Below are 22701 nucleotides of genomic sequence, written 5' to 3'. Positions count from 1 at the left end.
TGGATGGGACATGAAATAATGTGTATGAAAATGCTTTAAAACTGCAAAGCTCTACAGGTTTGTTAAATGCTGTAATTAGTATTTTCTTTATGCATACAAGTCCTGGATCTAAATTACATTAAGTTGGGACCAAGTGCCATCAGTAGACACTCAAGTAAAAATATAGAAGTTGAGGTAAAAACTGTTGGTACAGTTGAACTAGAAACCTTTGTTACAGCTTTTGCCTCTAATTTTCAAGCCAAAGGCCATCAGATGTTGAAGGAACCAGTTAATAGTGGCTAGGGAATATTTTCCGGCTATAAAAATGTGTGTGGCTCAAAGGTCTAGGGAACCTGTGTGAGGCAATTGAGTTTGAAATGTGAAATGCAGCAGAAAACAATAAACATTGGAACTAATTTATTGGTCCAAGGAACCCACAGCATTTCATACATCAAAATAAGAAATTTCATCTGGGTTTTCCCCATAAAAGAAATTCTGAACAATAAAACTCTTTAAAAGTTTGATACATACATACATATATATGTATATATATGTATATATATACATCTTTAAAATACATATATATTTAAATATATTTATTATTAAATATACATTTAAAATATATGTATATACATCTTTAAAAGTTTCATATATATATATATGAAAAACTTCCTGAAATGTCATATGTATTTTCCCATTTTCTTAAACAGAAGACATGGAATGTAATGTGACCTGTCATTGATATCTAAGGACCGCCATTTTGAAGGTCTCTTATTATGGCGTGTGATGGCATCTTTCACTTTCCACATTTTGGTTTTTCTGTTTTGCCCTGTAAAAGCAGGCTGTGAGCAGAGAGCTCTCCCATTCCTACTACTGTCCTGTTCATCTCTAAGGCCCTTGTGTTATTTCTCCACAGCGAAGCTCAAAAACATATAAAAAGCAACTTTCTGGCCCTGCCTCCCTCACCCCAACTAGTCCCCCAAAAGACCCAACCCACAATGAGACACCATCCCAGTGTTCTAAATCTTAGGAGAATACAACTTCACATTTGGGAGGTACTCAGTAAAGTTCAAACAGTGAAATATCTAGTACTTGAACCCCTTGTGTGATAACTTCTGGAGAAATAAGCCAAGCTCTCAGGTCCATCAATAACCAGCTGTCTGAATCTAGGCATGTCTTTTAAATCCTTTGGGCTCCAGTCTTCCTTTGTCTGTAGAATATAGAGACTGGTCTAATTTCTTCGACTCTGAAATTTAACCACTTTTTTGGGACGCCTGGGTGGCTCAGTCGGTTAAGCGTCTGACTCTCGATTTTGGCTCAGGTCATGGTCTCACAGTTCGTGAATTCAAGCCCTGCGTTGAGCTCTGCACTGATATGTCTGTCTCCCTCTCTTTCTGCCCCTCTCCTGCTTTCTTCCTCTCTCTCAAATAAATAAACATTAGAAAAAATAAAATTCAAACACTTTCTTAAAATTAGAAGTCTTCCTTGTCCATAATTTCTTTTCATACTCCTCCTGGTCAATCTTGGGAATATCACGGCAATGTTTAAAACTGCAAAATCCTGAGGAAATTAGATTTTAATCAAGTTCACCCCAAATTAAAACCACATTGAGATATGATTTGTTATCCATCATTATTAATAGGCAAAAAATTTAAGAGAATTGATGATATAAAGGGTTTGCAGGGTTCTGGAGAAATGGTATTTTTGTATGCTGGCAGTGAGAATATAAAATGGCTTGGCCCCTTTGGAAAGAAATTTCACACTATCTATTAGAAATTCACATGCACATAAGCTATGACCCAACAATTCCACTTTTCATGTCCATTTTAGAGGAAAAATCACCTATATCCTGGGCAAGTATGGGGTGAGAGCATTTTTTTTTTTGCATTTGAAAACAAATTAAAAAGAATTTAGGTGACCTTAAATAGGAGATGACCAATCTACTGATGGTATATTCATGCCACTGATGACCATGCAGCAATTGGTTAGAATGATAGAAATCTACAACTACTCCAGTAATAAGGTTTTTAGATGCAAGTCTGGAATTTATGGTCAAAATGAATTTTATGTTTTATAGTACTTTGTCTTCGACTTCATTGGACCCCAAGTGCATCTTTTTGACAAGATCATCAAAATCTCAGTAAGTGTATCATTGGTGATGGAGGGGCGGGGTGATGGAAAAGATTGTAGGCATTGGGAACTCTCTAGAACAGCTCAGCCTGTGTAGGGGTGAATAGGTTTGGGAGGGGTGAGTGTGGGTTGGTGAGTTCAAAACCAACAGGATAGAACATGAAATAACTAGTGTGGAGGAATTTGGGAAGGAAAACCTCTTCAAGGAAATCTGTGCTTCCTGGAAACAAGCTATAAGCTACGCCCAAGCCATCATGAATTGAATTGTGGAGTTTACTAATGTGGGAATGTGAAATACATGCTTCAACGGCCATCTTTACGATTGCCATTTTGAGTTGATTTCTTTCTTTTTATGAAATGAAATGTGAGTGTCTCTCTCCTGGGATGATATCCACACTAATGATAATTAATCACAGCACTCCCCCCACTTGTAGTTGGTAATAAATAGAGAAGTAGGAAAAAGCATCAGGAAGGAACCACATATATCAGTGATGCTGGATCAGAGAATGTGATTTGGAGCAAGTGGTTGCCATTAGGCTTCTTCATAGCTGCCTGAGAGTAGACTTTAGGACCTGCTCATGTGGGGTCGTGTCTGCTGCATAGACCCTTCCTCAGCCCTGCGGAGTGAAGCCCTGAGGCAGAATGACCTGCCTCCACAGATCATGTCTAAACAGCAGAGATAGAGAAGATTCTTGGTCTAGCCAACGATGCCTTACGAAGGTGGTCCACCACACGGAGGGCTTGAATGGGAAGGGAAGGTGCCCATGCTGAAGCCGTACTCGCCCAAATGAGAGAGCATGGGGGCCAGACGGAACTCACACCAACCTCATGCCACTCACTGAAGAGACAGAGAGACCAGCGGGTGACAGACTGCATCTATCTCGCCCCTCTGAGAAATCACTACTTCTCCCAAGAAGAGGGTAGCATGGTTATGCATCCCTGAGAGAGGCGGGGTGGGTGGGACAAAGGTTAGTGCTCTCCTCCTAGTGGTTCTAAAAGGACAGACCCCGTACTTTATGTGACAATGCAAGAAGCGTGGAGAATGGGGAAATGTTTTCCTCCACAGTGACACCAACTCTAATCAGAATTTTAAGATGGCAAAAATTGTCTCAGAGACTTCCTTGCCTGTCCTTGTCACCCACATATTCTATTCTATTCTATTCTATTCTATTCTATTCTATTCTATTCTATTCTATTCGTATCACATCATATATTTGATATTATATATATGCACAGTATTATATGTATAACATATATAAATACTGCATTAAGTCTTAGGTAATAGTGGAATTATTATATTCTCTTTCTCAGGGGCACTTGAAGAATGTGACTCTTGAAGAATGAAAAGTTGTCAAGAGCCAAACATTCTTAATGTGAATTTCAGGCATGAGGACAAGTGTTGCAGAAGATATTTCAGGACCTGGGGCACGGCCTAAGACTTTGTTACATTGCATAGCTCAGGCGACCATCTGTTTGTGAGATGGGCAGTGTAGGTGGGTCCTAAGGAACTGTCTACATTTCAGACAAACAGTGACTAGCTAGATTTTTATACCATAGCATAGATAAGGGTCATGACTGTCTGTAGGACAGTGGATTTTTAGACCGAGGACCAAAGCTAGTATTGCCTATCTTTGTTCCTCTAGCTTGGAAGAAGAGAATACTTTGGGCTCCCTGGATGACCCTTAGGGACAGAAACCAAAGATTATACAGGGAAAAGTCCCTTGGAGGGGAGTGTTTAATACAAGTTTTTGGCTAGTCCATGAACTAAAAGTCAATGTGCCCCAACAACATTGGACACGGGGAACGAAGGAGGGAGTGCAGTAAGCAGGGGCTATTGGGATGGCCAGGCTGTGGCAGACCTTGGTGGTGCTAAAGACCATCTTCCCTTGACAAGCGGCCCCTGGCATGCAAGGCCCCAGCAGTTTGTGTGTGCCACTCCCTGAAGTCCTGGTAATCTAATGCTTGACCACACCAGGCTTCCCTGGCCCTAAGCCTGGGTGGATGGATGATTTGAAGAGGCCTCCTGTGTTATTTAAAGACCCTTTAAACAGGCTCTTGCTTCCCATCATCCCATCAAGCCCACAGGGACCCAGATGCCTTTGACCTGAGAAGAGAGCCTGAGTCAGGCTTGTGTTCTTGCTTGGGCCTTTGGGAAGCCACATTAGCAACTGCAAGCATAGGAAGTTTGGAGTGAGCTTTGTATGCGTGGCCTTAAATAACTCCTCCCCTGGAGCCAAGCTGTCTTCGCTTCCCCTCAGTTATCTTAACTCCCTTGTAAAGTTTGGGCAAGGGAGCAAGGGTGGAAAGGGAGATGGGAAGGGCTATCATTTCTTCATTTCCTGAAGTCCATTGAATTGATTTATTCTTATTGCCTCTGCCAAAGGGAGCTTAGAAACCACAAAAGTCTCCTATTCATATACATCATTCAGTCAGTGAATCATTCATTAATTCACCGAATGTTTATTGAACACGTATGATGAACAAGGCCATGCATGTGGTGGGTAGGAGAAAGTAGGAAACTGTCTTTGATTCAAGGAACTCAGAATGTCATAGAAGGAAGCCCAGAGGCCATCTAGTCTAACTAGTAGGAGTCCCTCTCACCACCTCCATGACATGGGGTTTTGGTGCACCACGTGGTTATAGCCAGTGATGGGAGGTCACTGTCTCCAGAAAAACCTATTCATTGCCAGAAAGTTCTGTTACAGAAACCGTCCTTATAGTGAGCTGAGTCTCTCCTTCTGTGACTTGGAAACCACATGGGGAACTTACTCCCTATTATAGATGGCAGGATTTCCAAGATTGGAAAACATTTAAGTTACCATTACCCCTTCTCCACACCCCCAGTTTTCTCTTTTCTGAGTTGAAGGTTCAATTGCTCCTGCTTCTTCAGTAGTTTCCCATTCAGTGTGCCTCCTGGACCCGGTACCAGCTCTGCTGCTTTCCTTTAGAACTTCTGCATCTTGATAGCACCGCATTACAGTGTGTTGCTGTAACCAGCCAGGTACCCTGCTGACTTCTGATCAGATAAAATATTGAGGATGACCACCTCCCTTGTTCTGACGATTGTACTTCTCAAAGCAATATGTGATGAGTTCTCCGAGCAAGCTGTGAGCAGAGTGTTATGGAAGTTTAGAATAGAAAGAGGACTTTCAGCTGAGGGGGATCAGGGAGGGCTGCTTGGAGGAGGTAATATTTGCTCTAGACATTGAAGGATGGGTAGAGTTTCAATAGGCAGAGATGGGTTATACTAGAGCTTACTTTGGCTTAAAAAAATACTTTTCGGGGCGCCTGGGTGGCGCAGTCGGTTAAGCGCCCGACTTCAGCCAGGTCACGATCTCGCGGTCCGTGAGTTCGAGCCCCGCTTCAGGCTCTGGGCTGATGGCTCAGAGCCTGGAGCCTGTTTCCGATTCTGTGTCTCCTTCTCTCTCTGCCCCTCCCCCATTCATGCTCTGTCTCTCTCTGTCCCAAAAATAAATAAATGTTGAAAAAAAAAATTAAAAAAAAAATACTTTTCAAGACAGTGAGATTTGTTAGATGACCTTTGCTAGCTGAAAACCTGCCAGGAGGAACAGGTACAGGTGAGATAACTTCTGGATGCCCTTTTCACTTGATGACCAAATGTCATTGTGCTCCAGATGAGTGAAGGCCAGACAAGCGTCAAGGTCTAGAATCCTCGCTGAGGTATCACGAACCCATTTCACAGATTTATCCTCAAAGAGAAATCTAGTGCGGCTGGACTCACTGCTCCATCTCTCCTCAGGTCTTTCACCACAAGCTGATAGGAAGCATACTGATCGGTTCCTTCAAAGTAGACCTGGGGACTGTGTACAACCAACCTGGTAAGAAAGCGTCGCTTCCCCATCTCTCCCTTACTCATCTCCAGTTTACCGCACCTGGAGGTCAACTCATTCATTTGCCCGTCCACTGACCCATTCATTCAACAGTATGACACTGACCCATTCATTCAACAGTATCAACACCAGTTACACAATCGGAGCAACACCTGGCCCTTTTCCTCAAAGTTCACAGTCTAATTGCAAAATTGTCTTTTATGTCCATATTTCTGTACAGTTCTCCCGCCAACAAATTCGGTCTCATTTACTACTGTGAGGCAGACACAGGAAAGGTGACACACAGGAGTTCCACATTTGGACTCTGGAGCCAGATGGCATAGCTTCAACTTTTTTTTCTAACGTTTATTCATTTTTGGGAGACAGAGACGGAGTGTGAGCAGGGGAGGGACAGAGAGAGAGAAAGAGAGGGAGACACAGAATCTGAAGCAGGCTTCAGGCTCTGAGCTGTCAGCACAGAGCCTGATGCAGGGCTCGAACCCACGAACTGCGAGATCATGATCTGAGCCAAAGTCGGACGCTTAAATGACTGAGCCACGTAGGCACCCCTATGGAGCCAGATGGCTTGGCTTCAAATTCCACCCTGCTGTTTCTGGTTGTGCAACCTTGGGCAAAGGACTTGACTTCTCTGCACCTCAGTTTCCTCATCTGAGAAAATGAAGAGAAAAATAGTGCCTCCTTTCTGGGGTTGTTGCATGCCATATAAGGATTTGCTATGATAATTCTTATCCCTGATTTATAGAAAGTGAAACTCAGAGAAGGCAGGTAATTTGTCCAAGGTCGGGAGTGGATAAGTAACTGGGCCATCAACAAACACAGATCTTTTCTTACAAGGCCCCTTCTCTTCAAAAGTAGTTGCAACTCACATGAGCCCGGGGGGCCAGGCCTTGGGCAGAGTGCAGTGGGTTAATATGTTAAGGGGTGCTGCAGGCTCTGGGGAACAGGAGGGCTCACAACCCACAGTGGCTACTCAGCTCCTTTACTACCTGCCGACATGTGGAAATGTGCATTCTGTATTGGCAGATCTAACGGTTTTTTTCAGATAAGCCAGAAGTCTAGATTTTGTAAGAGATTTTAAAGTTTGGATTGACAGTGTAGGCCAAACAAAAAGATCCACGAGTCACATTTACAGCCTGTGAAATAGTACTGACTTCTCTACTCCATTCATGTCCTGTCATAGCCGTTCATAGCCTGTCAAAGCTAGGAACCTGTCCAGGCAATTAGCACTGGGTTGGAGGCTTTCCAAATACCTGTGGCAGGTTGGAGAGAAAGACAGAGAAGAAGGTGGGAACAAAAGGAGAGGAGGGAAGGAGGGGAGGAGCGGAAGGAGGCAGCACGAGGCTGGGGAATACCCTGATGAGCTGCCCCCTCCAGGGAACAGAGCTTGGGAGGCCTTGCGTGTGGGATGGACCTGCTGGGTCCAGCCGTGCAGGGTATCTGAGCTGTCAGGACGCTTTTACAGGTCATCAGTTCTGTGACAAGTGGGCCCTGCTCACAGACCCTGGCGACATCAGGACGGGCATGAAGGGGTACCTGAAGTGTGACATCAGCGTGACTGGGAGAGGCGACATCTTAAAGACCAACCCCAAAACCTCCGATGCCGAGGAGCAAATAGAAAAGTGAGGCGGGTCCATCCAGGGCCACTCAAGACAAATGAATGATATGCCCGAAGTTGATCTGTCTTTCCCCTCCCTCCCTCCCTTTCCTGGTGGGTACATGAGAATTGCCAAATTCGTGCCTTGTCCACCTGGGATTCTCCTCTCTCAGAGGCACCAAGATGTGTCTTATCAGCGGTGTCACTAGCCTTTGGGAGATCAGCTTCTAGGACAAAGACAGCCTGTCTCCCCATAGAGATAAACTGTTCTTGAGTTTATCCTATTTATCTGGATTTGGTTGATTTTTCTTTGAAGGAATTATACTTTCAACCACTGGTTTATGAAATGGGAAGACTTAATGCACTTCTTTTAAGGTGCGGTGTGGAAGATGGTGTTTACTCTATAATTCGAGGACTGGAATGAGTTTGCATTAACTGTTTTCATATCCTTTGCTGCCACTTACACCACAAAGAAAACTCATTTTAGCGATGAATCCTGATCTTTTCAGTATTTTCTCCTATATCGGGATCCTTCTTTCTACATCCAGATTGCTTCCACTTTTTCTGTTCTTTCAAGTGAGAGAGCTTTTTATTTTTTGTTTTTGTTCCCCCTCAAGGAACCTCTTGATCCCTCAAGGGTTTCCATCAGAGAGACCCTGGGCCAGATTCTATGTGAGACTCTACAAAGCAGAGGGGTTGCCTAAAATGAACTCCAGCATCATGGCGAATGTCACCAAAGCATTTGTGGGTGACAATAAGGACCTTGTGGACCCCTTCGTGGAGGTCTCCTTTGCTGGGCAGATGGTAAGGAAACATCATCACCAACAACGGCAAACCCAGGCCAGAACTCCACTCTTTCCCCAGGACATTTCTAGTCAAATGAAATTAAGTTAAAATAAAAATTAGGAAGTGCCCTGCGAGAGAAAGCTTGTCACAAAAGGCATTGAATCATGTGGCAGGTAAGTGGGAGCGTGACCCACTTACTCTCTATTTGAGATCATAGAGAGGATCTATGGGGTATTATGGTTTAGGGCCTAGGCAGACAGACCTCCTTCCTCACCTCTGGCTACTTCTTCGAGCTGTTACCCAGGCTCTGTAGCATTGCTATCTGCCTCCCAACCTGCTCCCTGGGCTTCCCAAGTAGTCCTTGTCCTCTGTAAGCCTGGACATCTCTGTTCTCTGTTGTTCCCTACTCAAGAGCCATTGGAGGTACCAGGGCCTAAGCACATGGTCACAGCTTAATCCTTGTTGGCTGGATGTTGAAGCTTCAGCTGGCACATATGGTGTCTCTATCCTTACAATATATGCTACCCTAACCCTCCTCTTGGCAGGGTGAACACTGGGGTATTTTTTACCTGAACCCCTTCACAGTCCTATAGAACGTCACCTCCATTTTTATGATGAGGAAACTGAGGTCCACATGGGGGAAGTGCACAAAGCCCTTATAAAAGCCTTTTTATAAGACACAAACTCAGGGTCTAACCATATCTGCTGCATTCCTAGAGATGCATGGAACAAGTTATGTTCATAACATGCATGTTGGCTTGATCTTGTAATCTTGTGATTACAAGGACTTCCAGAGGGCAGGACCCACCATTACTCCCTTTGTCCCTGATGCCTGGCATGGTGTCTGGTGCGGGGTAGGATGTCAGCACAGTATTCCTCCCTTATCTGTGGTTTTGCTTTCCGTGGTTTCAGTTACCCATGGTCTACCATGGCCTGAAATTATTAAATGGAAAATTCCAGAAATAAATGATCAATGAGTTTTAAATTGCACACTGTTCCAAATAGCGTGTTGAAATTTCGCGCTATCCTGCCCCATCCTACCCAGATGTGAATCATCCCTTTGTCCGGTGTATCCACACTGTCTATTGTTGGTCACTTAGTAGCTGGCCACGTTATCAGGTCCACTGTGGTGTTATGGCAGTACTTGAGGTCAAATAGCCTTATATTACTTAATAATGGCCCTTGGATGCAGGAACAGTGATCCCGGCAATTCGGATACACCAAAGAGAAGCTATGAAGTGTTTAAGCGAAAGTTGAAAGTTCTTGACTTAATACTAAAAGGAAAGAAATCATACGCTGAAGTTGCTAAGATCTATGTTAAACTTTTATTAGGGTATATTGTTTTAATTGTTCTATTTTATTACCAGTTATTGTTGGTAATCCCTTACCGTGCCTTATTTATAAATTAAACTTTATCATAGGTATGTACATAAAGGAAAAAGAGTGCATCTCAGGTTCTGTCTGTGGGTTCAGGCATCCACTGGTGTCTTGGAATCCATTCCCCTGTGGGTAAGGGGAGGCTACTGTAATGTTCCTGGGTACAACATATTTCCATGGGTATTGGATGGAAGCAGGTTCATTATGTCTGGCAACTTGGTTTGCCAGTTGGCTTGAAGTCAGGTCAGGTCAGTGACATCTTTCATTTCCTTCAACAGCTCACATCCTGCTCGCTTTGTTTTTAGGGGCGAACTACAGTGCAGAAGAACTGTGCTGATCCTGTGTGGCACGAACAGGTGGTCTTCAAGGAAATGTTCCCTCCTTTGTGTCGGAGGGTAAAACTCCAGGTGTGGGATGAAGGCAGCATGAATGATGTCGCACTGGCCACCCATTTCATCGACCTGAAGAAAATCTCCAGTGAACAGGACGGAGATAGAGGTAAAGCCTCATCTGTCTGACTTGGAAATGAGGCCACAAAATAATTGGTTTGAAGCCCTTGTCCTTAAAACAAGAGGATTGGAGCAGGCAGTGTGGTAGGCACTTGTAAGCTCTGTGTGGTTTGTGGTGTGGGTTTAGGGCAGTAGGTCGAGCCGGGCTGTGGGAGCCAGGAGGCTTGGTCCTGGTCCCAGGTCTTCCACGAACATTGCTGTGTGGCCTTGAGGAGTCACTCCCTCTCTTTGGGCCTTAGGTATCTTAAATGAAAAATGAAGGGTTTAGATTAGATCAGATGTTGACAGGCTATGGTCCATGGGCCACATCCAGCCTGCCAAATATCTTTGTATGGCTCACAAGCTAAGAATGGTTTTAACGTGTTTAAATGGTCCAAAAATACCGTGCCCCCAGCTCAGTGATAGGAGCGCATGGTCAGGAGTATTGCAGGAAGGTGCTGCTGACTGTGCATTGAGAAAGCCAGGGAGGGAATAGAGAGTCCCAGCTAATCCATCAGTCAGGAGAAAGGACTTCTACTCTTTATTTGCAAAACCTAAATGAGCCGGTGATAACTTTCTAAATATCTCCCCAAACCCCTCCATACTTAAAATCCCAAGGCAATCTTTCTCTGCATTACAAATCTGTATTAATTGATAAATATACTTATGCACATATATGTCTGTGTATATGTATATATGCACGTATATACGGAAGGCTTAGCTTAAGCAGAAGACAAGGTTTACATGGTTTTTTTTTTTTTGCCAGTCACAGTGTGACACCATAGAAGAGCCTCAATAAATACCCATTGTTTAAGTCTCCATATCCTGGAAGGGTTTGCCACGGGATTATTTTATGCAGAACACACACCCCGCCCACCTTCAGAATTTCTCAACTCGACATTAACATGTTTTACTCCAACTTTCCAGGAACATCTTGATGGTATTCAAAGACAGGTATAAAAGTGTTTTCAAAATTAGACATCAGGGGCCATAAAATCTTTTTATCCCTTTTAACACAATATTTCTGCTTCTTAAAATTGACCCTCCTTTGGGATAAAATCTCTCTCTCTCTGCCTGATTCCTCTCCATGCCTCATCAGCCTGTTTTATTTGTTCTTGAAACGCAAGGTAAATCTCTTTCTTAGCACTTACAGATATTTACCGTTTAATACTCCTTTCTGCTCTGTTCTCCGCTGGGCTCTGTGTTTAGCACCCACACAGTGCCCGGCACATGTTAGGAGTCAATAAATATTAGATGAGTGAATGAACCGACAGCGATGCATGTGGGCATTCATAATATCATTACAGCTGTGAACAGGTTTAAACATGTGCATGCAAGGACTAGAAAGAAATACAGCAAATATAGCAAAATGGCAATTGTGGCTCTTTGGGGGATGGGATATTCTATAAATATTTTCTCTTGTCTTTTCTGTATATTTTACATTCTACACAGGCATGCACAATGTTCATAAAGCAAGAAATAATCAACTTGCTTTACCGGGCAACTAAAGCTTGGTTTTTGTAGGCTTTCTACCGACCTTTGGACCTGCCTGGATTAACCTGTATGGCTCACCCAGGAACCACAGTCTGATGGATGACTACCAGGAACTGAATGAAGGCTTTGGAGAAGGTGTGTCGTTCAGGGGCAGAATCTTAGTGGAAATTGCTGTGGAGATCCTCTCAGGAGGGGCCCAGGAATCTAAGTTTTCCAAGGCATTCAAGGAGCTCAAGTCGTCTTCTAAGGACAAAGACTCCAAGTCTTCCAAAGGCTCCAGTAAAGACAAGGATGATAAGACCGATGGTGGAAAATCCCAGCAGGCTTCAGACAAGACCAACTCAACAGAGGTCGAGGTGGAAACTTTCGATGCACCCCCTGAGGTAGGTCTGAGCACTGCCCCTGTGATGTGAGCCCAAGTGGAAGCATCACCGGCCAACTGTTCCCATGGGCTCCCAAAGGCATGCGCAGGTCTCCTTCTGCAATCCGCTGCCTCTTCCTGACACGTCCCAGTCACCTGCTCGTGATAAGTTCCTCCAGTGTCCCCCCAACACACAGATTCCAATGGGAACCAAAGGAAAGGGAAATAAAAGTGTTCTAGGAGACCTGGTGGAAGTAGGTGGTGGGGGGATGGACTGAGCTCCACACATGACCTCATTTTGTTTAGTTTGTTAGAATAGCATATGCTCTGGTTGTGAGGCATTGTGGGACAGGGAATGAAGAAGAGGAAGAGTGGGTGACAAGTTGGGATACAAGAACTTGAGAAACCTATTGCCCTGCCCAAGCCTGGGCGGGGGGGGGGGGGGGGGGCAGTGATGGGCGGGAATCACAATTCAAAGGAATGCTTATTTCTGTGTATTACTCAATATTAAGCATGTTAGCATTTTTTCCAGCCTGCTTCTGTATGATGCAAAAGAGATCTGGGTCACCAAGATGAATACTAACTGTGAATATCCCCTCAACTGTTTAGATCAGTAAGAGTAATTTTTGGTTAAGCAAATGAAGGAACTTGTGTTTTGTTAGTAGCAGAAGTGAGTAGATTCCAGCTCTCAACTTGGATGATCTACCTCTGGGGGTGTATCTCTCAGGTCAACCAGACACTCACTTTGGGTGGGGAAGAGAGGTGATGGCTGGTCTGGGTCGGCTTAGCCCTGGTAGAGCCGCTTACTTTTTACTGCTGGGATCCAGTACATCTTAAGATACAGTGTGGGGGAGAGGTTGGAGCCCAGAGTTGGAAATCTTGGAGATTGGTTCTATTCATGGCTCTGATAGTAGCACCTCTCAGTGTTTCAGTTTTCTCATCACCACAATGCGGTAGTAATAGTCTCTCTGTGATAGTCATCTCCTGGGGGTAAATGAGGGAATGCCTGTAAAATGGTCAGCAGGGTTCTTTGCGCATACATGGTAGGCAGGCAATACATTTGCCGTTGCTGTGACCAGTGTTTCTATGGTTTGTTCCCACTACAAGTGGGCAGCTATTTAGAGCTCTCTACCCTGTTGTTTGGACTTACTTTGGGTATTTCGTGGACCTCTCCTGCTCTCCCTTATGAACTTGTATACTGGGAAATATTCTTTGTAAATGTGTACTGTCAGTTTGTTGTGGTTAAGATTGACATTGCCTTGATGTGATTGTATTTATGTGTATTTTTTCAGAATATATGGCAACTTTGGAAATGACATTTTTTGGACTTGGCCAGAAACTGTGGGTACCTTAAGTAGCCACCCATGCCAATATCCCCTGTATCTGACTCCGTGGCAATCTTTCCTACTGTTGAGAGACTGGCCATTCTTTTCTAAATAGAAATTGCCAAGTAGGAAGGGCCTAATAGAAGATTTTCTCAACCCAAGTCAATATCTTGAAGATATTTTGCTAATACCATCTGAAAAAAAATTCTAGCTGAAAGCAAGGGCATCTGGGAATTCTCATAGAGTGTACATTTTCTACAAGGCCAAGGGCCCATCTTGGCTGTTGTGTAGAAGGAGGTAGGGAAGAGAAATTCAGGTCTCATTCAAACCCTTACTTTTCCTTCCTTCTCTTTTCATCTTTGCTTCTTGTTTGTGCTCAGTTTCTTGCTGGGTTTATTAGTTATCTTTCACTATATAACAATCACCCCCAAATTTAGCAACTTAAAACAAACATTTATTTTCTCTGCGGATGAGGAATTTGGGAATACCTTAACTTGGTGGTTCTGGCTCCGAATTTTTCATGAGGTTTCTTTTTTTTTTTTTTTTTTTTTAAAAAATTTTTTTTTTCAACGTTTATTTATTTTTGGGACAGAGCACGAACGGGGGAGGGGCAGAGAGAGAGGGAGACACAGAATCGGAAGCAGGCTCCAGGCTCTGAGCCATCAGCCCAGAGCCCGACGCGGGGCTCGAACTCACGGACCGCGAGATCGTGACCTGGCTGAAGTCGGACGCTCAACCGACTGCGCCACCCAGGCGCCCCCATGAGGTTTCAATCAAGATGTTGGCAGGGGCTGCAGTCATCTGACAGCTTGACGGGAGCTGCAGGATCTACTTCCAAGACGGCGCACTCACGTGGCTGTTGGCAGGAGGACTTGGCTCCTTGTTGGCTGTTGGCAGGAGGCCTCAGTTCCTCACCACATGGACCCTTCATTAAGTGCTTAGTGTCTTCATGGCAGCTGGCTTCCCCTTGAGTGGAGCAGGTGATCCAAGAGACAGCAAGGCAGAAACTTCCATGTCTTTTATGACAAAATCCATAGAAGCCACACACTGATATGTATGACACATTCTAATTGTTAGAAATGAGTCACTTAAGCCCAGCCCACAGGGGAATTAGGGAGGTGAATTGGGCTCCATCTTTTGAGGGGAGGATTTTCTAAGAATTTGTGGACATATTTTAAAACTACAATATTGGGTTTCTACCTTCCCCAGAGCCTCAATAGCCCAGAGCTCACCTTACCAACATGGTGAGGTCACCTTCTTATATCATCTTCTTGTTTAGCTCACCAGGGTCCTGAGCTCTTCTCTCCCTTGCTGCAGCCACGCTCTCATTGCATACCTGGACAAATGAGATCCCATGATTCTGGTTTTTCCAACTTACCCTCATCACTATCATCAAAGCTTATCTCCCTATGCCAAGCTTTCACAGAGCATAGCTAATCTAACAGATGATGTGCTCATTTTTTTAAATTGTGTAAACACGTACTGAGTAGCTTCTTGTTTAAACATCACCCTCAATATTGGTAGGAATACATGTAGAGTCTGACTCCATGGAAATTATGATACAGAAGGGGAGGTAAGATATACAAAATAAATGTACAGGAAATAAAAAGTGATATGTGCAATAATGAGCTACAGGTAAAGTGCTGTTATTTCCTGGAGTGAGTGAAGTAGAATAATTAAAATGCTGGGTTCCCAAGCAAGACAGCTGGATTTTAGATGTGGCCGAGTGGCGCAGCCTCTGGAGAAACATTGCCTCTGAATCTTCGGGCAACTGACTTGAGCTCCTTCTGCTTATTTCCGATAATAACCTCTACTTCATAGGCTCATAGTGAGGATTTAATGATTTAACATATGCAAAGTTCTAAGAACACAGCTTGGCACGTAGTAAGTGCTCAATAAATATTAGGCACATTTGGTAACTTTGAGCAGATATTTTAACCTTTCAGACTGCGTTGTCCTCCTATTTACGCAAGTAGAATAAAAGCATCTCCTTCTTAGGGTGGTTATGAGAATTATATGAGATCGTAGGTAAAAGTCTTACTTAATACCACATTTGACACGTATTAAGAGCTCAGTAAACATGACCGTCATCATTTTTTCCAGCTCAGGAATCAAGGTATGCTTCCAAAAGAAAGGACCGTTTGAGTTAGACCTGGAAGGATGGTTGGATTAAGAGATGAATTCTGTCTGTCGACGTACCCTGAGTACCATTTTTGTGGCGTTTGTATGTATAGGCTTTATATAAGGTGCTCCATGTGGATGGTCTCATTTCTGCCTCTGTAGGTCCTATGACAAAGTTGGTTTCACAGACAGGGAAAATGACACCCAGGGAGTGGACATGACTTGCCTGAAGTCAACCAGCTAGGAAGGAAGTAAGAGGGTTGGGATTTGAAGAAGGGTTTATCTGGCTAAGGAGGCTGCCATCCCTTTTCCAGTCTCCATGGCTTACGTTCCCACCAGGTCTCCAAATCCTTTTTAACCTCCTCCCAGAGGGTAAACTTGGCCCCAGGAAGGTGAGATATGTGGCTCTATTATAACCAGTGGATACAATGGCAGCAGGTGGGTGGGGTGTGTGCTTTGTGACTAAGATCCAACATGGGGCCCCCACCCTGTCCAACATTTTCTGGTCAGTAGAAACATTTCCTCCTAAGCCCAACAGCAAGGAGGCTCCTGTGTGAAGGAAGGATCACCCTTTGAGACCTGTTGACTCTCTGTGGGACAGGGTTCAGGGCTCTTGACTGAATGGGGCTCTTCAGCTCTAAAGCCACAACTGCTTCTTTTCCTTGGATGAACCTTATTGGTTTTTCCATGGAACGTAACAAATCCAGCTGCAAAACCAGGAAGCCCAGACTCTACGGCACTACACCCAGCCTCTTTGCTCAGAAACGTGATGCTGTGTCTTAGCTACATCTGCTCCCTGAACCATCAACTTGTTCCGCATCAACAGGGGTCCTCTCCAGACAGTGTGGTTACCTTGGCATGGCTCCTGTCTTGTGACCTGTCATGGTCCTCTCTTCCACAATGTAGAAGAGGTCTGGTGGAGACCAGACCTCAAATCTTGGCTGGCTTTAACTTGCTGTGTGACCTGGGGAAGCCCCTTAGTCTCTCTGAGCTTTAGTTTATTTGGATAGAAGGCAGTTGGATCAGATGAACTCTAAAGCCCTTTTCAGTGGAAAAGCAGCTGTGATCCCGGGACTGAGCACCCTCATGCCAGGAATTGCAGTGCTGATAGCTTGTCCTGGATGCACTGGATTGGCTGATGCTCGCGCGAGTACCTAGCCCTCCTGTCTCTTTCGTTTGGGCTTGTGTTGTTTGGGGAGTAAGGTCTGTCTTTGAGCAGCACCAAGGCGTTGGGTTAGCACATGTCGGAGCCCCAAGCACACTGGGTCTGTGATCGGAATACTTGGGAAAGTCACTAAACCTAACCTTAAGTTTAGTTTCCTCAGTTTCCTTACCTATAAAATGGGAATGACCCAGATTTTGACCTCTCGAGGTTCTGAAGAGGAAAAAACATAATGTATGTTGTCATCCTGTATAATCCATAAAAAGATGCTCCGATGTGAAGGTCTGATCCTGTGACTCTGTTTGTTTTCTAAATGGCTGTTCACCTGAAGGTGATTTCAGACCTGTGTTTTAACAATAGCACCACAGAAAGATGCACATACCAACCTTTGCCTTTAAAAAAAAAAAAAAAAAAAAAAGATTTTAATCACAAGGTAGGAGCTCAGAAGGTTGAGATTACATCATTCTAGATAAATGGCTGGATTTGGATGTGTGATTTGTAGGTCCTGGTTCCTGCCTGTCTGATTAGTAGGGAAATGATGTGCCATTTCAGGCTAACATTGACATTCAGAAAATGCCTAAAATGCCTACAAATCACCCTGGACCAGTTAACATCACTAATTCAGCTTATTGGTAGTAAAAAAAAAATAGATCCAGGCCTGTATAATATTTTTTTCTTTCTATAGATTATACCAGAAAAATATGAGGAATTTTTACTCTTTGGAGCATTTTTTGAAGCTACCATGATTGACCGGAGGATTGGAGATAAACCCATTAGCTTTGAAGTTTCTATTGGTAAGTACAAATACATGCAGTGCTTGGCACATGGCATTGACTTTATATCTATTTCTTGAATAAATGAGCTAGTGTCTTACCTGGAGATGATAGAATTCTGGTGGAAGTTTGCATCTCAGAAAGAAATGAATAATTCTTCGTTTACTCTAGCGTCAATATGTAAGGGATAGATTTATTTTCATACTTTAATAAAAAGAACTAAGAGTATAGTTTGGAATCAGACAGACTTGGATTACTAATCTTGGTTCCATTATGCCTAGGCTCACTTAATTTCTCTGAGTCTCAGTTTCTTCATCTATAAAATGGGAATAATTCCTCATAGAGCTATTGCAAGAGTATAGTGAGTTAATACATGCCAAGTCCTGTGCATATTGTAGTTGCTTTTATTGTAACTCTCAAAGATCTTCCTGGATTGATGCACATCTGGGAAAACCTTCCCAAGAAAGAGCATTCTATCAGAGAATGGCTTGATTCATATTGGGAGCGTCTCCTTTACAGGAGCAGAAGGAAGTGGAGATGGAATCCAGGTAACTTGTGACTTGAGTAGTTTTTGCAAAAGACAACATAAGATGGATGAAGGTGATGGCTCATCGTCATTGTCAATCTCATTTGTTTGGTCTGACTGTCATTCTTAGATCTTACTTCTCTGCCCTGCAAGGATATGACCATGGATCCCCTAGGCCAAGTAGCCTGATTCTGCTTGTTGATACCTGGCCTCTCTCCCCTTGCTGCTGCCTCTATAGGTAATTTTGGGAACCTGCTTGATGGAGGGTCCCATCATGGGAGTAAGAAGAAGTCAGCAGAATCAGCTCAAGAAGACATCCTCCCATTGCTGCATGAAGGAGAAGGGGGTGCAGCCCATAATGGTGCCATCCCTATGGTCTCCACCACTCACCCAGAGAAGCCACTTGTGACAGAAGGGAACAGGTAGGGGACACAGCAGTGCAGAGCATCCAGGGTTCTGACAGTGGGAGTCCGACCTGTTTCTGGGACTGTTTGATTCAGTTCTTCCCTAAGATCAGAAACATCATTATTATTTTTTTTAAATCTCAGTTATGGAAGCAAGGCACAGGCAAGGGCAACATGGTCAGTGTCACTGTACTGAATCTTTCGTGACATGTTAACAGCTCTCCAAATGCCACATCCAGGTAATTCTAAGGGCAGGACAATGATGATGATGATTGTCATATCTATAACTGTGAAGCGTAACCAGGTAGGAAGGTCAGAATTTAACATTTCAATCCAAATCCTGTTAACAGTTACTATACTCATCTGAACTCTGTGCTATTATGTATATTTATTTTTGACAGAGAGAGAGAGAGAGACAGAGCATGAACAGGGGAGGGTCAGAGAGAGAGGGAGACACAGAATCCGAAACAGGCTCCAGGCTCTGAGCTGTCAGCACAGAGCCGGACGCGGGGCTTGAACTCACAGACCGCGAGATCATGACCTGAGCCGAAGTCAGATGCTCAACCAACTGAGTCATCCAGGCACCCCATGAGCTCTGTGTTATTATGTAAACTCAACTCAGTGGGATTATTGGATACATCATTTCTTATCTTGTTTCTGCCACAGTCAGACTGAAGAACTCAAAAAACAACTGTCAGCCACCAAAAAAAAAGACCATTTCAGAAAGCAGCTGGGGCATCTCCATGCACATTCACTGATCTTTAACCCACATAAACTTTCAGCATGCAAAGAGAAGTAAAATTCTAGAATTCTGTTGGAAGAAAGTGGTGTCGAGCACCAACCAAGTGATTTGTGAGAGGAAGGGGAAGTCACTCACAGCGAGAGTCTTCTGTGTTCTGAGCCTTGGGCCATGAGGAAGAGCTTTAGGATCTCATCGGGTTCTCCTGAGAGAACATAGTACCCCCCCTTTGCCCGTGAGGAGTTTGGAACATTGCTGGCGCTCATCACTCTCTCTGCTCTTCCCGACCTAGACATGGCTTTCCGAGCACTCCACAAGGATCACAAGGACTCCACGTGCATTTCCCCAGATGGCCCTCTTCCCTGAGCAGCAGATCCAGACACCCTCCACTTGGGTGTCCCAAAGTTGTTCACCAGGCTCATGGCCTTCACAGACAACTTGGCTGCTCTTCCTATCTTTCCCATCTCATGGACTGGTCGTCCCGCTCTCTGAGTCCTCTGAACCACCAATCAGAAAGTTATCAGCTGTCCTCTTCCCCTTCCTTCCCGCATCTAGTCAGCAATGAAGTCTGGTAAAGTTTGGCTCTCAAGTATTTCTCGTATCGATTGTCATCTCTTTAATTTTGGCCATTGGCATCTTTGACCCGGATTATCCTATAAATCTCCAACCTGGCTTGGATCTTCAAGAAATTCACCACACTCTCTGTCAGAGCCAGTTCCTCCCTGAACTGACATCATTCATCGGCTGCCTGTGGCTTTCAGGGTTATTTTCAGAGGCCACAGCTTGTTGCCTCAATCCCCATCTACTTCTCTACCACCATCTCCAGTCACGCCCCAAACTCCGCCTTTCCACCGGCCACACTATGTCTCTGGTGGTTCTCCAAATGTGTCCTGCTGTTTGCTGCTTCTGAGCCTGTGAGGATGGTCTTCCCTCTGCCAGGCAATAAGCCCTCTCCTCAGAACTGTTGGCTCCCGTTACCCTTCAAGGCAAAGCCCACATTCCCTTCCCTGAATCCCAAGTCTGATTTGGATTTCTAGACTCCCCTCCACCAAGCACCAGTCACATTGCATTAAGATGTTTTTACTTGACTGTCTCCCTATTAGACTGTGGACACTCTGAGGGCAGGGACCGTGTCTTATTTACCTGTGTATCTGCTCCTTTCTAAAGCCTGGAACACAGTAAATCTTCATAAATGTTTTGGAATGAGTTAAGGAATTACTATAGCTGGGTTTGCTACAAGGTACTATGGAGGCAGAGAGAGGAGGCAGGTAACTTACTTTCCCTGGGGAGGAGGTGAGGAGTTGAAAAAGGGCACAGAGAAGGCAAAAGGTGAGAAGGGGTTTAAGCAGTGAAAAGAGAGTATTTGGGACAAAAGTAAAAAAAATCTTAATTATTCATCCCCTCATTTTTAAGTGTGCCCTATATTTTCTAAATCCCATCCCTCCCATGGACCACCTTCTTTGGGATGTTTTTTTGCTCTCTGGCAGGCATAGTTAGTTGTAAACCCTCCTTTCCACACACCAACAAGGATCCCAAACTTGGGATGGCCTTTGATGGCTTCTCTGTCTATTCTCAGAACTGAGGAGATCAATGAGTGGGTCCTATAACTGGATCTGCAACTCAGGGAAACGTTTCTGAAATACTCAGAGGCCCTCTGCATCCTTTCACTGGAACCAGGCAGTAAAAACCTCCCTACCTTGTTGAACTAGACCATTGGTGACTATGGGTGAGAATGTCAGGAGATCTACTGTGAGAATGGTTTGGGAGGAGATGAGAAGTCTCAAGGCACCCTTGGACGGACTTTATATTAGTGCTGGCCAGCGGGATCAAGGAGACCCAAATGAATCTGCTGATGTTTCCTGGGCTTTCTGTCTCTCAGAAATATTCCTCAGTCACTATATTGAGGCTCTGCCTACCTAGTGGCAAACCAGCGTGGCAGTAGCTAAATTGAAAGATCCTGTGTCTATACCACACCCATATGTACGTGCACACACACATGCTTGCACATGCACACGGTCACGCAATTGATTTGTGTGTTGCCTTCATTAAAATAAATTAAACTCCTTGTGTTTGGTCTGGGCTTTCCAGTTTTAGAAAGCACATGCATTCACCTACAATTTATGTGTCAGGCTGGAGTTCAGGAATGAGACGAGAGCACAGGACATCCCATGGCAGTTCATCATCTCCTTCTCAGGGCTCTAGGGCTACCCTTGCCCAAAGTCACAAGCCTGGTCTGGTGTCAGAGCAGCCATTCAAACTGGCAGCCTTCTCTTTCCACTGGCAGCACGGTGCCCTCATGGTGCCCTCCCATCTGCTGTGCTCCATCTGTACTGTTTGCCAGAGACCACAGCATCGCAGTCCCAGACCCAGTAAGACTAGGAGGACTCTGGGAATCAGAGAGGAGAAGGCCCTGAACGTCACTAGCACAAAATAATCTGAACCACAGAAACCTTGGAACAAAGGACAAAATCTGGGTGAGAATGTATTTCGTAGGATTCTTAGTGCAGTAATTTTAAAGGAGATGAAAGCATTTTAATTTCTAACTTTTTAATTTTTTTTTTTTTGTTCTCCTGCTGTAATAACAACCCCAGTCTCAGCCAAGAACTAATTTGGCTTCTCTTCTAAATGGACACCTGCTGGTTTATCTTCTACAGAACAGACAACGGACACCTTTGCTACTTTTATGGTCTCCAGAAGAAATTTGGGTTGGAGAGCTAAAAAGAACAACCATCCATTCTTTCAGGCTGAAGTTCTCTTCAGCTTTTTGGAATGGAAACAGCTTTCTCTCCCTTGGTCTCTCCTCTGTCTGCCTCTATGGGTGTGTGACTCCAAACTCTGTCCATGTTTATCAGGCCACATGTCTCACCCTGCCCATTTTGAGAACTTTGCCTTGGCCTTCCTGTCACATTTCTCTTTTTGCGGTCCCAGACGTTTCTGGGAAAATTAGAGGGGCTTGGGGAAAACCTAGTCAAGAATATAACTGCCGTGGGACGCCTGGGTGGCTCGGTCGTTTGAGGGTCTGACTTCGGCTCAGGTCATGATCTTGCAGACTGTGGGTTTGGGCTCTGCGTCGGGCTCTGTGCTGACAGCTCGGAGCCTGGAGCCTGCTTCGGATTCTGTGTGTCCTTCTCTCTCTTCCCCTCCCCCACTGATGCTCTCTCTGTCTCAGAAGTAAATAAACATTAAAAAAAAAAAAAAAGAATATAACTGCCCTTAGGGAACATCCAACTTTTTGCCACACGTCTCCCACCTTACCTGCCTTACCCCATCCCTTTCCTCCCTGGGAGCCAAAACTGACAAATTAGTTCCTTCTTTTGTGTCTTCAATCTCCCACTGTTAGCTCTCTTATTCTCATCAGCATTTAAGCATATCCAACTGCCACCCTTAAACACTTCCTTTGGCTCCACATCTCCCCATCTGGCTACTTTGCTATCCCTCTTATCCCTTCTTAGCCAAGTAGGTAACCTGCATTATCAGCACCATGGCCTGGAAATAGTACACATTTGATTCATGGATGGATGGATGGATGACGGGTGGATGGATGCATGAATGCATAGATGCATGCATGGATGGATGGGTGGATGCATGGGT

General features: G+C 44.4%; 1 protein-coding gene across 1 annotated transcript in view; it reads left to right on the top strand.

Moving 5' to 3' along the window:
• Positions 1 to 22701, top strand: part of FER1L6 (fer-1 like family member 6) — a 155406-nt gene that overhangs the window by 42723 nt on the left and 89982 nt on the right. Inside the window, exons 6-13 of the mRNA XM_045453740.1 lie at positions 2057 to 2119; positions 5870 to 5948; positions 7423 to 7579; positions 8172 to 8358; positions 10023 to 10215; positions 11730 to 12082; positions 17354 to 17462; positions 18206 to 18389. Coding sequence (XP_045309696.1) covers positions 2057 to 2119; positions 5870 to 5948; positions 7423 to 7579; positions 8172 to 8358; positions 10023 to 10215; positions 11730 to 12082; positions 17354 to 17462; positions 18206 to 18389 — 1325 coding nt within the window. The remainder of the gene's footprint in view (positions 1 to 2056; positions 2120 to 5869; positions 5949 to 7422; positions 7580 to 8171; positions 8359 to 10022; positions 10216 to 11729; positions 12083 to 17353; positions 17463 to 18205; positions 18390 to 22701) is intronic.

Source organism: Leopardus geoffroyi, chromosome C3 (genome assembly GCF_018350155.1).
Source record: "Leopardus geoffroyi isolate Oge1 chromosome C3, O.geoffroyi_Oge1_pat1.0, whole genome shotgun sequence".
Lineage (NCBI taxonomy): Eukaryota > Metazoa > Chordata > Mammalia > Carnivora > Felidae > Leopardus > Leopardus geoffroyi.
The sequence above is the reverse complement of the archived record's forward strand: the minus strand, read 5'-3'. Positions and strand labels throughout refer to the sequence as shown.